This window comes from Channa argus, chromosome 5, assembly GCF_033026475.1.
Source record: "Channa argus isolate prfri chromosome 5, Channa argus male v1.0, whole genome shotgun sequence".
NCBI lineage: Eukaryota > Metazoa > Chordata > Actinopteri > Anabantiformes > Channidae > Channa > Channa argus.
In genome coordinates this window covers 10,989,167-11,004,914 of record NC_090201.1, presented here as the reverse complement: position 1 = coordinate 11,004,914, position 15,748 = coordinate 10,989,167, and the positions used below count along the sequence as shown (strand labels likewise).

The window sequence follows — 15,748 nt, the reverse complement described above, 5'->3', positions numbered from 1 at the left end:
AAGCAAAAGCTGCTGGGCAGAAGGTGGGTTACAGCTTCACATCGATCTACCCTTTATTTCCACACTGGAGCTGTATCTTCAGCCCATTAATGCACTGAAGAAGTATCAGTCACCTGCAAATAACTCTCAAGTGACTCATGTAGAACTCATGTAGTCTCAGGTTTCTACAGATATAAATTTACAGTGAAATATTGTTAAATAAGTCTACATCTCGAGACTGCCACGGAATGAGCATCAGCAAATCAGCATGAAGAACAAAATGGATACATAAGTTAACAATAATACAAATACTGGGAAAAGGATTTTGAGGGAATTTTGATATTGTTTTGTCTTGTTCAGTATTGTTTGCGATTATTTGCATCAAGCCCAACATGACAAGTTGGAACTCCTTGTGCCTTGTGAGAAAAAATGATGAGCTAAGTATTAAATAGGTAATGACATGCCTAACGTCAGTACCTATTTAATGGAAATCCTCAACAACGCATATTACTGTTTAAGTCTTGAGGTTGCAGGTATTATTAGGTCACAAACTAAGATGCTAAAGTCAAGAAAAGCTCAAAATCAATAGGAATCCATAACCTGTGGTGCTTGATTTACTTTCATATGCTTTGTTGAGATCTCAGTGTTATTGGGGGAGGTAACCAAAGTTGCTTTGTGCTGCTGTAAAATACATTTGACACCTAAAGGCCTTGCAAAATCTGAGGAGCTGAAAGTTATCAAAGTTAAATAAAGTTATACAGTTACCTAGACAAAGCTCCACACAAGTTCTGAAAATGGGAGTACAAGGACCATCTGCGTGTGGGTACACATGCACACACATTTTAATGCTTTATCTGTCTCCAATTAATTAAATCTAATTTACAGGGGAGTCAGATATTTCAGAGGTTCTATGTGTGGACATTTAAGGATTCAAAAAATATTGTGTCCATTCTACTGCCTGGCTCCTTAGACACTGCTGGTCATTCAGCTCTTTTTGGTTGGGCACTGAATCTAACAAGAAGTTACAACACAAAGACACACTAAAAGACACACACGGAGGCACACACAAACGAGCTCAGGCATATACTCATGCTCACAGATTCCCACTGTTTAATATATTTCTGTGTCTCCAGTTAACAATATTTTGTGTCAAATTATAGTGGGCAAGATAAATAGTGGGTCTGTGCAACATGGAGAAAATAGAACAGGAAGAAAATGTGGGGCTTCCAGTTGATTAGGAAGAGAGGAGAGCAGCAGAGAGTAGGGGAGAGGGAAGGCAGTGTGAGGAGCATAGAGGAGAGTAGAAGAGAGAGGAAAGACAACACTAACTCCTATCTCAGACACCTGGCTTTTCCTGACTAGACTTGTAAAACCTGGTTAATCCCTGCCACTTGTAATCTTGCTGAAATATCTGCATGACTGAAACTCACTGAAATACTGATCCCAATAATCTATGAGTCATCTACGCACATGTCCAATTTACCATGAGTCCCATTTGCAAGTGAAAAGCTTCCTGCATAATTGCATGTATCAACAAGGAAATTACATTTATGAATAGAATGGATCTAATTAATTCTTTGCATAGCAGCACATTTGGTTCATATCACTAGTTCAGTCATCAGGATAGTATGGATATGCAGAGTTTAAGCAGAAGTGGGGGTCACAACAGACACAAAATGATGTTGGATGTTAATTGGGCTATGCTTGGCTCAGAGAGAGATGGAGAGATAGACAAATAGGAGGAGAAAAAGTGAGGGTGAGAGCGAGAGCCTAGAGGACTAATTAGTGATTATAACTTGGTGCTCTCCAAACATAAAATATTTCTCAACCCAAAAGACAGAGGAATGATTAAAAATAAAAGAATGTGAATCAAACACATGGAGCAGTGAAACACCCCTTTACTATGTTGCCTGTGTGTGCACACATATGTGTGTGCACATTTGAGTGTGTGAATTGGCTTTTTCACCCCCTCATTAAACCAGTGCTTTACTCTGGTAAACGGCAACAGCACAGAGCTCAATGTCAACTGGAGAGGTTACAGCCATGGGCAGGCTCTGGGACACACACACACAAACACACTGACACAGATACAAGTTTCACAAAAACATTTTATCTAACGAATGCAGTACGGCACACCCATTTCATATTAAAAACAAACTTCCAAAAAGTTTCCAAAGCTACGTTGCTTTTGTCTTTGTTCTGACATGGCCGACAAAATGGAGAGTGTCAGCCTGTCCCGGCCCCATGCCAGTGTGAGCTGGACATTACCAATTCACACATCAAAGTCATAAATCAAGGGCACCCTTCACCACAGTATAAATGGAAGGGTGCTCCCGTATTGTTCTGCTGAGTGTATGGCTCTGGATTTCCATAGTGGACTCTTAGTATTTTTCATCTAGTCCTGTAACTAATATTTAATGTCATCCTGCTTTTGTAATTCCCTTTCCAGAAACTTCTTCTCATGTTTCACCTACAGGGACAAAATGGGAAATTTCTCTAGGAAGAAAAGTAGGAATACAATGCATGCATATTTAATTCAATGTATCTATTTAATGGCTCACAAACAACAATAATGGCATGAAAAATCAATTAAACATGCACACACTCAAACACATACACAGACACAGAGGCATGTGCACTGAGCTTTGTTTGGGCTAGAAATTGGAATTTACACAAGCTGAGACACCACAGCACACATAGGTAAGTGTGAATGGGCTCTTGATGGTTTTGTCCGTCACTCATTTTATCTGATTGACAGGTCTGGTTTTGCAAGCAGATGCAATGACAATGTCACAACTCTCTTATCACCTTTGATGTACTGCACAATTATGGACAGCGTTTGTGTCACACATGCAACATCGATCATACTATTAGCAGGAATACAGACACAAACACACATAATCTGTTGCCATAGCAACACCAACCCTTGATGCCCGCACACGTGCACATGCACACAAATACACACATGCAGGCAGCAGATGGGGCAGTGGTCTAAAATGTATATACTTCTAATATAAGCAATTATGTTAGCATCATGCAGCGGCACAGCCAGACATGATCGTGTGTGAACTGTCAACTAGCTGCCTTCACACCATACAGCTACCAATATATCACTTCAAATGGACTTACACAATAAAACACTGCATATTTCTTGAAAAAATATTACATTTTATCATTACAAATGTAAAGTCTTTTCTTCACACTTTCTGTTTTTGCACTTTTTTCATAAAGTTGAGCGACATGTGGAGCAGTCTCACATGCAAAAGCATTGTGACTGTTGTCTATGTGATGTACTGAAGTCTGTACGAACACATTTGACAATTGCATCATTTGAATCACAGCGGGTGGGGATGCTCTGAAGCAGAAGCCTTTAAAATAGACATTAGATCACACAATGCGTACACACATTCACATAGCATATGCATGCAAATTTCATATTTTAATTTTAATCTTTTCAGAGGAATTTTTATTTGTCATTTAACTCACTCCGGTTTTCTAAAATATGAGTAAGGATGTCAAGGGTCCCCACAAGAGTAATGATATCTTTTATGAGATGGAGTCCCCAGACCAGATTTTAAAGTTTGTCTTTGTCTAGATTTGAAAATGTTTGATACCCTCCTTACTCCATCATCAGTCTGTCCACCTGAGTGTGGTTTGTTATCTAAAACTAGTCTATAGTCTATTACCATGGACAGATACACATACACCCCGAATCTATTATTGAACAAAAGGCTCACGCCTCTGCTCAGCCCTTTGGGGAGGAATCCATCCCTCTATCCCAGAATAATTTCACACATCACTAGATACACAAAAGAGAGAGAGAGGGAGGAAAAAGAGAGGGATGGGAAGGAAGAGGGGAAAGGACAGAGAGGAGGAGAAATGGATGGAGTAAAAGTGTATAGGGTCACAACTTGATGCTCATGGGTGGCCAAAGTGTTGTGGAGAGGCATGCATGACAAATCGGTGAACAGAGGATCATATGCAATCATGTACATGTGCAAGAAAATAAACATATGCATGAACACACACTCATCCTTGCACAGATCATTTTATCTAATACACTATCCTCTTCATTCTCTCTCTCTCTCTCTCTCTCTCTCCCACAGACACACACACAAACACAAACATAAAGACAGACGCAGATTTCTATTCTCCTTCATTAGCCTCTTAGCCTAACTCTAAACTCAATTTTAACCCTAACCCTAAAGCCAAATCTTAACCCCTCAAGGCTCAACAGTGAGGAAAGGGAAACACAAAGCTCGTTCTTGATTCTTGACGAGACGAATAGAAACCAAACAAGCACACATGCACACCCAAACACTGACACACCAATGTACACACCGAATAATTATTAGGCTACTACTGGGCATTTTCAACACACCATTTGCCAATAACGCATCACCACATTTTATGGGCAACATCTAGACCAGAACAGTATTATATTTTACGATAAGAAACACAAACACATACACACAGTCAGGGGAAGAAACTGAATAATGAAACTGAAAGCTTCAAATTTGACAGCTGACTTGACAGTTGATAGATGATTGGTCTGAAAATCCCTATTATAAAATTGTGATACAGAACAACTTATGGTGAATGTACAAACCTAATTTGTGCACAATTTAATGACAGATGATGATTTCAATTTTCAATATACTTTTTTGCAATCTCTGCAATATCGATAGATAAATAAATTATTCATTTTTCTCAGGTGCAGCAACTTAATCTGCAATATTATGGCGCTCTGCATATTCTTAACAGGCACACTCAAAAGCATTAATAGAAACACATACAAGGACTGAAATACATACATGCACTAGATGCACAGCAAGCATCCCCACAGCTCCCCTTATGAAAGCACTGAGCAAGAGGATCAGCAGACACAATGGAGTGTTTAAGTATGCAGGAAACTTTATGCCTGGGTGGAAGAGGAGCTTTGAGAGAATCCACTGAGGGACACCCAACCTCCCGCTGAACTGAGACTGTGCCTCCTCATCAGAAAGAGAGAGCACCATGGAAAGGGAAATAGTGGAGGGGCTTCAACAATAAAGATGGAGAGGACTAGATGGTAAGATGGAAAGGAGACTGATTCAGAAAATAAGGAACGGTAGGAGACACGACAGCAACAAGGTGCTCTGGCCAAGTTCCTTTACTTGGTGCACAGTTGCTCTTGGTTAGCTTGATATGTTCCTAACCAGCAGTGGCCATGTTGTTATGAACCACATATGCACACACGTGCACACTCACACATACACCATATTCATTTGAGCACACTGTTCGGTAGGCACTGTGCTTAACACCCAGTATAACCTTCATTGAGATGGATTGCATGAAAAATGTAATGACTTTCCTCAGAGAAAAACCACAGGCCAAATCAGCTTTGCATTGCATAATAATGTTAGACTTGGTAATCAATAACACAAACACACAAACACACATCTATAATGGAGTGCACCGCCTGCACATGGAGAAAATGTCTCAGCAGAGGCCAACCACATCACAATGGATGGAGCAAACCACCAATGGAGAGCCGGAGAGCAATGCATAAATAAGAGCTATTGATGACAAACGCCTGCATCCATTTCCACCCATCAAACACTTCCCTAAGCTAACAGCTTAAACCTGGAACAACATGTAACTCTAAAAAACCTTTTCACACCTAAAATGTTTAGCTCAGGGTTATCTTTGGCCCTGAATATAGAGTTGTCCCAACCTATTTTGGCCCAGTTTAACATTGTACCACTTAGCCAGCAGCAGTATTTAAGTTATGCATTGTTCATGCTTGGAAATATGATGTTAATTTTGGCCCAGGGGAGGGCAACCTCAGCCCTATATTAATGAGTAGTAGCCATGTTTTGTGTGAATCCTTTATCAGTCAGGGCACACTAAATGCTGTTAACATTGAATAATTTGCAAACCAGCCCTCAAGTAAATTTTATGATCAAATCCTATGGGTGCACGGTCACTGCTTTTGTTGTTGCAGACAGCTTTTCATTTTTTTCTCTGTTTTTGTTTTGGAGGACAACATTACACACTGTAAGTAGAGCATCATTTTCACACATAACACAGAGCAGAAAAAAGCAACTATGAACAGAAATGTGCCACACATAGTTGCATAGCAACAATTTTAAGTTCAGATATAACAATTTTTATCCTACTGACCATGGTTTTTTGAACCCAGCAACACACGGCAGTGGAAACATTCAATCAGTAGTCTCATTTTTTGTTGCTTAGCTTCTAAGCCCTATAGTGTTAAACCCAGGAGCCCAGAGTTGTTTAGATTACAAAGAAAAGTAGACAGCAACAACGCAATTGAAATGTACAGCCAATGGGATTTTGGCTGGGAGCACAGGTTTTTTTATTTCCTAGTGTCACAGTTTTAGGGTCCCATAATGAAACGCTGCCATTGTGTTTGTTTACCTCCTCTTCATCTCTCAATGTGACATTAACCAGAAATGAGTCACCAGCAGAAAACACTGAGTTCATCTCCCTGTCATGGATATTTTTCTCTCATTTTCACCTCGTCTCTCATTCTCATTCTCTCATTCTCACCTCGTTGGTGTTCCAGCGATGGCGCTCCTTGGGCAGAGAGGAACATTTTGGTAGACACTCCAGCAGCTTCTTAGGAAGGTAGATCTTCAACTGGCCTGGCTCATCTGGAGCAGAAGGGAAAATGTAGGAGGAGAGGGGGTGAAGATAAAGGAAGGTAAATGAGGGGTGAGTAGGAAGAGGAGAGAAATGTCTCATCAGACACGGAGACACTGTGAGAGCAAAATACTAAACACCCAACTTCTCTGGGATTTGGCTTAAAAAAATCAAAACAAACTTTTATTGTGTAGCATTTTAAAAGACTTGATGTGACCTTAAGTAAGTGAATTTTAAAACAGATTTGTTTAGGCTTACGAAGGACATGAGATTTAATTAATTTTGGTACATCCAGTACTTGATCTTAAATAAATTAGTGGGAATTCTGATTTTTTTTTAAATACCGCAGAGAATAGTGGCATAGCAATAAAAGAGATGTCAGGCTGATACTGTGGCCCTGACAGCTCAGTGTACTGCCACAAAATTCAAGCAAATAAACAAAGCAAACTATGAAAACACCAACTTGACAACAAATATGCTATTTAAAAACAAGGTTGTAAAGTGAGAAAAATAGAGAAAACATAACCTTATACAGAAATGTACTGAAAATACAGTAAATGATTTGGCTTTAAATTGCACACTCACTAATGTTTGACATTTCTATGTCATCTTTATGTACATAAGTAAATCTTGTTATATATTATTCCTTTATGGGTGATTCACATAGATGTAGACAGGCAAGGTTGTTAGCCAAGGTACAGGGTGTAAACAGCAGTGAAGTATGCAGTGCACAGAAGGAGTGGCAGTGCACGTATTTTTGGACAGCAGGTAGAGGTGCACAGCACATCTACTGTGCAACAACAGATTTGGATTAAGGAGAATCCATTATCATACATTATCAGTACATTTGAGGCTGGGTACCATTATTGCAAATCACATGGGCATCTTTTATCCCCTTTTACCCCCTTTTTATTTTGCTTTAAAGCAATGCTGTCCCCAAAGTGTTATATGGACAGTTCTGTAAGGAAGTAAAGACTCCCTACTAGCGCAATTGCTGCTACAGAGAGGTGATGATAAATTTGAAGTCTAAATCATGTTTCTGAAAAGAGGTAAACGTTCCATTTTATTTAGAATGATAATTATCCACCTGTTAAATACATGAAATACATGTTAATTTTGACCTCTGTGGCATCATTGCCCTTAAGAATAAATTCTGGTGATTGTTGAGATTTTCTTTATTATCAATTAATCCAATTAGGAATTTATATGGCTAAAAGGTAATGCCCATGTAACTGCATGAAGCATAACACTGCCCATACTGTTCCCCTCTTTCTATTGCAGTCTAAAGAGAATCACCAAAATATCAAATATGTGCAGGTGAGGAAAACAAATCCCACTAGACCTCAGGAAAATACCACTTCACCAACACAGGGCAGCCACACAAAGATTGATCTTTCGTGAGTGTATGTGTGCATATGCCTGTTTATGAGTGCGTGCCCAATGGGTGTGCCACTCAGAAGTCAAAGAGAGCAAGCACTCAAAGGTTACTGATAAGCATTTGAGTAGACGGCGTTCATTCATAACTCCCCTGGGAAGATAGGAATTATACTCTACCTGAGGGCAGAGGAGAGCAAGAGAAAAAAGAGAGATAGGTGGGGTGGGAGGGTCTGGGTGAGAGAGACAGTTAATGAAGAAAAAATAAACTTAGAGAGGGGGAGAGAATCAGAAAGTAGGAATTCTGCAAGGACAAGAGCTAGAACAAGGTAACTCAAAGACACACTAAGAGAAAAGAACTGTAGCAGGACACAAATTGGGTCTATGTGTGAGTGCTCATGTAGGTGGGTGAGGAAGTGTGTGTTTGTGTCACTAGTAAGTGTGTTCAGGCACGTATGCTCCCCCTAATCAATTATGCATTTATTAACAGAAGGCCTGAGAAGACAGAATTTCAAACAGCTGAACAGTGCAGCAGCTTAGTTAAACAGCTGAATGGTGCAGCTTAGTTAAAGCCTAATTTCTTTTTTAGCAGCACTCCAGCCTCTCTGCTATGAATGCCAATCAGCGTTTAAACCACACCCCTCTTGGCTATAACCCCCCCCTCCCCTTACTGTTCTGAAGAATTCTCATCAGAGCCTCGCCTTTGAAATGTACCAGAACCACCACATCAAACAAGCCTGCTGCACATGTGTAGGCACAAACACAAAGACCTGCGCACACGCACACACAGACACTTACTTGCAAACAGACACACATACACACACAGTGCCTATCGATCAAAGAACACACATCACAGTATTTGTCCCAGAGCGGCGTCTTTTTCCAGTGACCTTGGTGCCGAAATCTCTCTCAAAGCACACCTTCATGGACACAACCATCATCTTAAACTATCGTCACACTTTCGCTCTCTGCTGATGAGGAATGGAAGACCAACTTTGCAGATTTGGTAAATGCTGAAGAGCTTTTACAACCCAAACAGTTCTGTCTTGTATTTCTAACAATCATAAACCAGAAAATGTATCATTTTATAAAAAAATAAATAAATCAGCCTTGGTACTGTCGCGATTGTCTTTTCCATCTATTCCAAATGATTCTCAGTGGTGCTGTACTTTGGTTTGACGTGGGGCAAAAACTTAGGGGTAACTTGAAAATAAATCATCCAGGGACATGTTGAAAATAAATTTAAATATGTAAATTCAGTGCTTCTCCCATTTATATTTGTATTTGAAATAATAAAACTGCTTCACTACCTGCATCACTTCATGCAAGTCCCTCAGCACCAAGCCACAAATTCTGGCTGTACATAGATCACTCACTCAATTGCTAATCTAGAAAAAGAGAGTCTAAAAAAGTGACAAAGCTTGAATGCTAATGTGAAACTGATGGCTCATTAAGTCATATAGAGGTATGCGTGGTAAAAAGTGAAAATGTTCGAACAAAGTGAAACATTGCTTTGGTAGCCTATCAAATGCCATAATTTAGACTGGAATCACACAGAAGAACAGCCTCCGACTGATGAATATTTTACCTCATAAAACTGTCATCTCCATATTTAACACAGAAACAAGCCAATGCCCTTGTGAGATGGCTGTCAGTTAATTATAAAACTCTCCCCAGTAAGGAGAGAGAAAAATGCTCCAAATGCAACTCTTAACTCTCCCCCTACTGATATTAGGAGGTATCAGGGGAAATTTTCACATTTTCCCCCTTTTCAGGATGAAATTAATGTGACAGAAAGAAAGGCTCATTGCACAGCAGATACATAGAGGGAATGGAGGGGAGGAGGGTGGGATGGAAAGAGGAGGCTGGGAGGGCAGGGAGGAGAAAGGGGGAGCATAGCATGGGATGAGAAAAAGTGCAGGGAGAGGGAGGGTGAGACGAGAGAAAGAAGCAGAGTGGGTGTATATGTGTGTGTGTGTGTGTGTGTGTGGGGGGGGGGTGATAGAGAGATGGGCATGCATGCTAATTTTATCATTCTGCTGATAAACTTTTCCTCCAGTAATCCTCCAGCTGGGACGTAGGAACAGATAGGAGACAAGGATAGGCTCAGGAAGTCTCAGCTCATATTAAAGAGCCATCCCAAACAGAACTCTCAGTTCTATTCTCTTCTATTGTTTTTCCCTTAATTCCATACTTGCTATTTTGTGACAGTCTAACTGTCTTGCATCCCTCTTAAAAAAATAAGAGGGTCTGCTGCAGGTATGAAGCCATCTGCTCCTTTTGAAATGTAAAAAGAATGGAAGTGTGTGTTGGTGGGGGTTGGGGGTGGGACTGCTTTTATACATACATCAGACATTCACTTCCTAAACTTGCCACATCTGTAGCATATCCTTTGGAATCAATTACCAATCAGAGCAATCGTTGTCTTTATTGTTCCTGTAGCACACTATAGCAATCACACACAGGCCCAGTACACACTCACGTACATCCACAACCATGCAGCGACCTTAGATTACACACTCCATCTCACTGCTAGTTTAACCAGGCCCATTGAGGATTATAGATACATAATGCCATGTGTACAGATTAGGTATGACAATAAAGTACTGATAGCCAAAGTAAGCTCTGCCTTCTCTATGGCTATGTGCAGCAGAGTGTGTGTGTGGGTGTGTGTGTGTGCGTGTGCCACTGATACTGTACTGGCATACATGAATAAACATGATGTGCAACAGAGCTGAATTGGAATGACGTCTCAGCAGAGGCACACAGTGATAGTGTGTGTTTGTTTTGTGTGTGTGCGTGTATGTGTAAGTGTGATCTGCTACAGAGCAGATGAGAGACCTTAGTCCCCGCATCACATCATTCTGCCAGAAGGCTTTTATACTTGCTCCCAGAGTCACCCAGTGCTACAGACAAATGTGCGCGTGGCACTTAAACACCCTTGCATGCACACGCTAACAGTGTGAAGAGTGTTTGTTTGTCTCTTACTGTTGGTGTCAGTGTCGTCACTCTTGGGAGGGGTATGTCCTGTGTAACCAACGGCAATTCTGACCATTCGCTCTGGATTTCGTATCTTCTTCAGTCCTACAAAGACAGTAAAAGAGCAAGTAGGAGACAAAGACATAGACATACTTAGTAAATGCTCCAGACTTTAGTTTCCTTGGCAGTCACACACCTCAACTCATTCTCCCTCCAATAAAGGCCAGAAACAAAACTCCAAGTGATATGCATGTGGGCTGATCCATTTTCTGATCCACTAACTTGCATCCATTGTCCCCTGATTGATTGGCCACAGTAGATACACTGCCTCTGTGTGTGACTAACTTGTACCTAGCTTTAGTTTCTTTTCTCTCTCATCATTTCTGTTTCCCTGACCACTGTTGCTATGATACAATGTAGACCAACTAGCACAGAGGGACATGGTCTTCCAGGCTATATGGTGGATGTTGTTCTCATGCCCACTGGTGTACTCTGTTCATCAGTTCCATGCAAACCTACCGGAGAACGGAAAGCATGGCTATCTGTCTCCTGTTACATTGTCACAATTTAGTTTCTATTCTGAATCTTGCATTTTTTGAACGTCTCACGACATAACACTGAGAGGGCAATGGACAAAACCCTTTATACTGGGAATGTGTGCTGGTACAGTATAGTATGGTCAGGGGATGATTTTATATTTAAGTCGTACATTGCCTACCAATTGGTGCACGGGCCTTCTGTCTCATCTACAGTTCTAGACTGTTCACTCATGGGACTCTACCCACGGTCTTCCTTTTGCCTCTGGTTACCTAGGCATGCATGTATGAATGTGTGCTTAACTTTAAGTACGGCATGGCTGAAAAGATATTTCACAAATGTAGGATACTACTTGTGTAGTTCAAGTTTTCCACAAATTGCCCCTTAGAGAAATCTTGGTTTGGCATCACTCCCTAGTGGTGAAAGGCTTAAAGGCTTCCACCTGTATTTTCAATATATTTTTGATAAGAATAGGGGGAAAAAAAATCTTAGGATAATAATCAAACTGCTGGTGAAGATTTTTCAATTCTGTAAGTCATTACAGGTATTAAGTTGTTATGGGAGTGTGTCTTCTCCTTAACAACGTGTTTAGCTGTTGTGTTGGTCAGCCCACGTAACCCTCTGTGACATCAACAGTATTTTAAAGAGGCAAGAAATTGATACTCGGGAGTAAACTAACAACCAGGGGATTTTTATAAACAAATGTTAAACACACTAAGGAATAAAAGTTTAATTGGGAAATTACTTGGGATAATATTTCTACGGTAATTTTGGTCATCCATTAAATAATTTATAAACGAATTAATAACAATAATTTAATAACAAAGAGTTTTATTTGAGGGAGTATACATTTAAACTAGATTCTATGAATTAAAGCTAACACACATACACTGCATCCCACTACACAAAATGCAGCCAGATTCTCACCTTCACTGCCTCAACAACTAGGATCACAGCACCAAATGATCACAAACATAAACACACACACATGCACGCACGCACACACAAACCTCAAGACTAAATAAATGCACAGCTGGACTGGCAGGGGGGTGGCGTGCCTGTCAGGAAAGGAAATCTATACCCAAATTTCTATGTTATGCTTAAAGAGACAGATAAAACCACACGCACGCACGCACGCACACAGAGAGCATCTGAATTCCTTTAGCGTGAACCACTCTCATCTCATCCCTTTATGCGAAACGCTTAAAAAGCATTCATAAACCATTTACTCAAGCGAAACGCTGCCGAGCATAGGGCGATGAAAAACTACCCTGTCCCGACTCACTCAGAGCATACCGACAGGGCAACTCTCCTTCCGTTATTTATTTGCTGTCGGTTAACCGTGCTTCCACACAGTCGCTGGTTCAGCACCAGCGTCCGTGTTTTCGGGACGGGCTAGCAGAAAGGGAAAGCCCTGCCGCTACCTCTCTCCTCCTCTATATGTTGTCCCTTCGTTGCCTCGAACGAACCCCAAATAGCGGGACTCTGCCGTCCCAAATAAAAACCGTTATTTATCCCTTACCTTCCGGCTTGTTTTCGGCAGCCATTTCCCCTCCGCCGCGCGCCTCATCCCTCCTCCTCCTCCTCCTCTTCCTCCTCCTCCTCCTCGACTCGACCTAGTGGTGTTAGAGAGGGGAGGGGAGCTGTCCTCTCTGCGCGTGCACAGAGAGGACAGCTCAAGGAGGGGGGAGGTGCTAAGAATAAGGGGTGGGGGGGGCGAGCCTGCCGCGTTCACCGACACTATTGGTCCAAACGCTGAAGAGTGGCAGCGGGGATCCGTGATTGTGACTCGCGGAATTCTCCATCCCTCCGTTTATTCCCGTTGGCTCCGCCCCCTGCCGTTCACGCGCACTCTTCCTTGCGCTCCCCACCCCCACCCCCTCTCTCTCCTCTCACGTCACTGAACGACGTCTGTATTCGAGGACACCTTGACAGCCTCCCACAGCATCATCATCATGCTCATCATCATCTTCTCCCTCTCGTTTCTCTTTCTCTTTCTCTCGCTCTCTCTCACACACACACACGCACACACACACACACAAAGCAGACACACACGTATACATTACACATACACACTCGCGCTCAATGCTGCACATGCAAACCCAGCGGACTGTTGAGAAAATACGTTGTAAGGTCTCGTCTCGCATTAAATTATGAAGCCGCACTTGAATTTCAATGAAAAGAACTGCCTCAGAGAGACTTTTCAGATGAGCGTGGGCTGGTGGGTGCTGTCATTCGCCGTGGTGCTGAAGCCCGCGGTGCTGAAAGGACAGCTCCACACGCGCCTACACAGGGCTGCGCGCACTCACTACCTGCTTTCTTTAAGGCGTGCTATTGGGTTAAAATGATGATCGGGTGAAAACTTATAGAGAATAAAATGGAAAATGTGACTCCGTTAACCATTCTTGTTGCCTATCTCGGCCTATCTCAAGAAATTGTTATCATTGCTATAGCACATCTTGCTATAATAACCGGGAAAGGACCATGAAGTTAAGTCTATAATGAGCCTTTCACAATATAACACTGCCAGGGTATTTATAATTCTACCGTTTTAGGCTATATCTTTTAAATAGTGTGGCTTAACCGGGATCATTATGTTCTTGTTTCAGTCCCACACTGTCACGCTGTACCTCGGGGCAGAATATCGCCTTAACGATTAAACACTGTGAGACAATCTTCTCCGTAGACACGCTTGACGGAAAACTGATGTTTTTAATGGTTCGACCTCAGCTACGTATGCTTTGCGTAACCAAGCAAGTGCACTGGCACACAAGCTTCTTGGCATCTAAACAGTTCGAGCAGGATGAATGACAATGGAGAACATAATTGGGAGATATAGCCAACGTCGATGTTTTGATACAAGTAATTATGCTGCAAGCAAAAACGTGACGTGCAAAATGAGACATTGTCATAAACAACAAAGCTGGAGCCTGATGCACAAGTTATTGGCCCAAACTCTTAATGACTAATAAGTATAAACAATGTTCATTCAACACATATACGCACGTTTTATATGCATTAAGCTACTTAACAGTATTTGTATTGCACATTGTATGCATTACACTGGATTCAAGTTTATGTGGAAAGGTAAGAATACAAACACTAAAGAAGAGGACTCCAGGAGAAATTCGAGAAGAGTACAAAAGGCTGCAAAGAGAGCGAGAAGAGAGGAGCCTGCACCGAAGACTGTGTTTAGTTTAAAATCTTATTTGAATCTTAATCTGAAAAGAGAGCAAGAGAGAGAAAGGAAGAAAGAAAGAACAGAAAAAAGAAGAAAACAAACTGGGCTATAGCTGGCAGTGGAGTATTTGCCAAAATGGTGGCATATAAGAAAAAAGTAACATAAAATGCTAAAAAGTAAGTTTCGTAAACCTCTATATCTGAAAAAAGTGACAATTGAATTGCAAATATCTTCAATAGGACTTTTCAATTTTTAATTCCAAAATATCCACAATATTCATTCTGGATAGCCAAAATTAAATTGTAGATATTTGAACAGGAAATCTCTCAACACACGAATGGCAAGAGTGACGCAATTTGTCCCAGGAAGAATAACATTGTAAATCTGAAATTAAATTTTGACTAGTCATAATAATAATTGTTGATATGTATTGTGTATTAACGTTTTTACTTGTTAAGATTCATTCTGAATATTCACAATGACATTATAGATGTCGGGAATTTTTTCCATTTTTGATATCTAAAATGAAATTTCCTAGTAAGAATATTATTGCAGATACTTATAGTATATTCTTCTGCATGGCGTGATACACATGAATGGCAGAAGTTACGTCATTTGTCCAAGTACAAATAATGTGGATATTTGAAATCACAATTGTAGATAGAAGGAGGCCATTTTGGATATCTGAAAAATTCTGTTTGACAAGGAAAAGATGAAGTACAGATATCTGCCACAGAGATCCAGTGTAGCGACTTAATGTTAATGTAAGTAGGAGACTGCCCAAAGACCATGACATCCAACAGACGCCTTAGAAGCCACAGGATCACAGCATGACAACTAATTAGGGAATGTGAACTAACACAGCATCAGCTTAGATGATCCCACACTCATGCCAGCCTTACCCTAACTCAAACTAGTTAGCCTACCTCTGCTAGTTCTAACCTATAGTTAACTCCATCTGCTGGGTGGAGGAGGGGGTTCCAAACCCTTGCAGTGTGGCAGATGTTGGCAGTGTAATCTGGTTCGTGGTCGCTTTAAACACACAAAGAC

General features: G+C 41.1%; 1 protein-coding gene across 5 annotated transcripts in view; it reads right to left on the bottom strand.

Moving 5' to 3' along the window:
• The window catches only part of LOC137126998 (calmodulin-binding transcription activator 1-like), a 54,578-nt gene that overhangs the window by 38,532 nt on the left and 298 nt on the right, over positions 1-15,748 (bottom strand). For 4 of the 5 annotated variants that reach the window (XM_067503246.1, XM_067503244.1, XM_067503247.1 and 1 more), the window contains exons 1-3: positions 13,040-13,192; positions 10,990-11,085; positions 6,535-6,638 (exon numbers count right to left, since the gene is read on the bottom strand). In XM_067503246.1, coding sequence (XP_067359347.1) covers positions 6,535-6,638; positions 10,990-11,085; positions 13,040-13,064 — 225 coding nt within the window. In that variant the 5' untranslated portion in view covers positions 13,065-13,192. Of the gene's footprint in view, positions 1-6,534; positions 6,639-10,989; positions 11,086-13,039; positions 13,193-15,748 lie in introns of those variants that run through there. The other variant, XM_067503248.1, reaches the window with a different exon arrangement.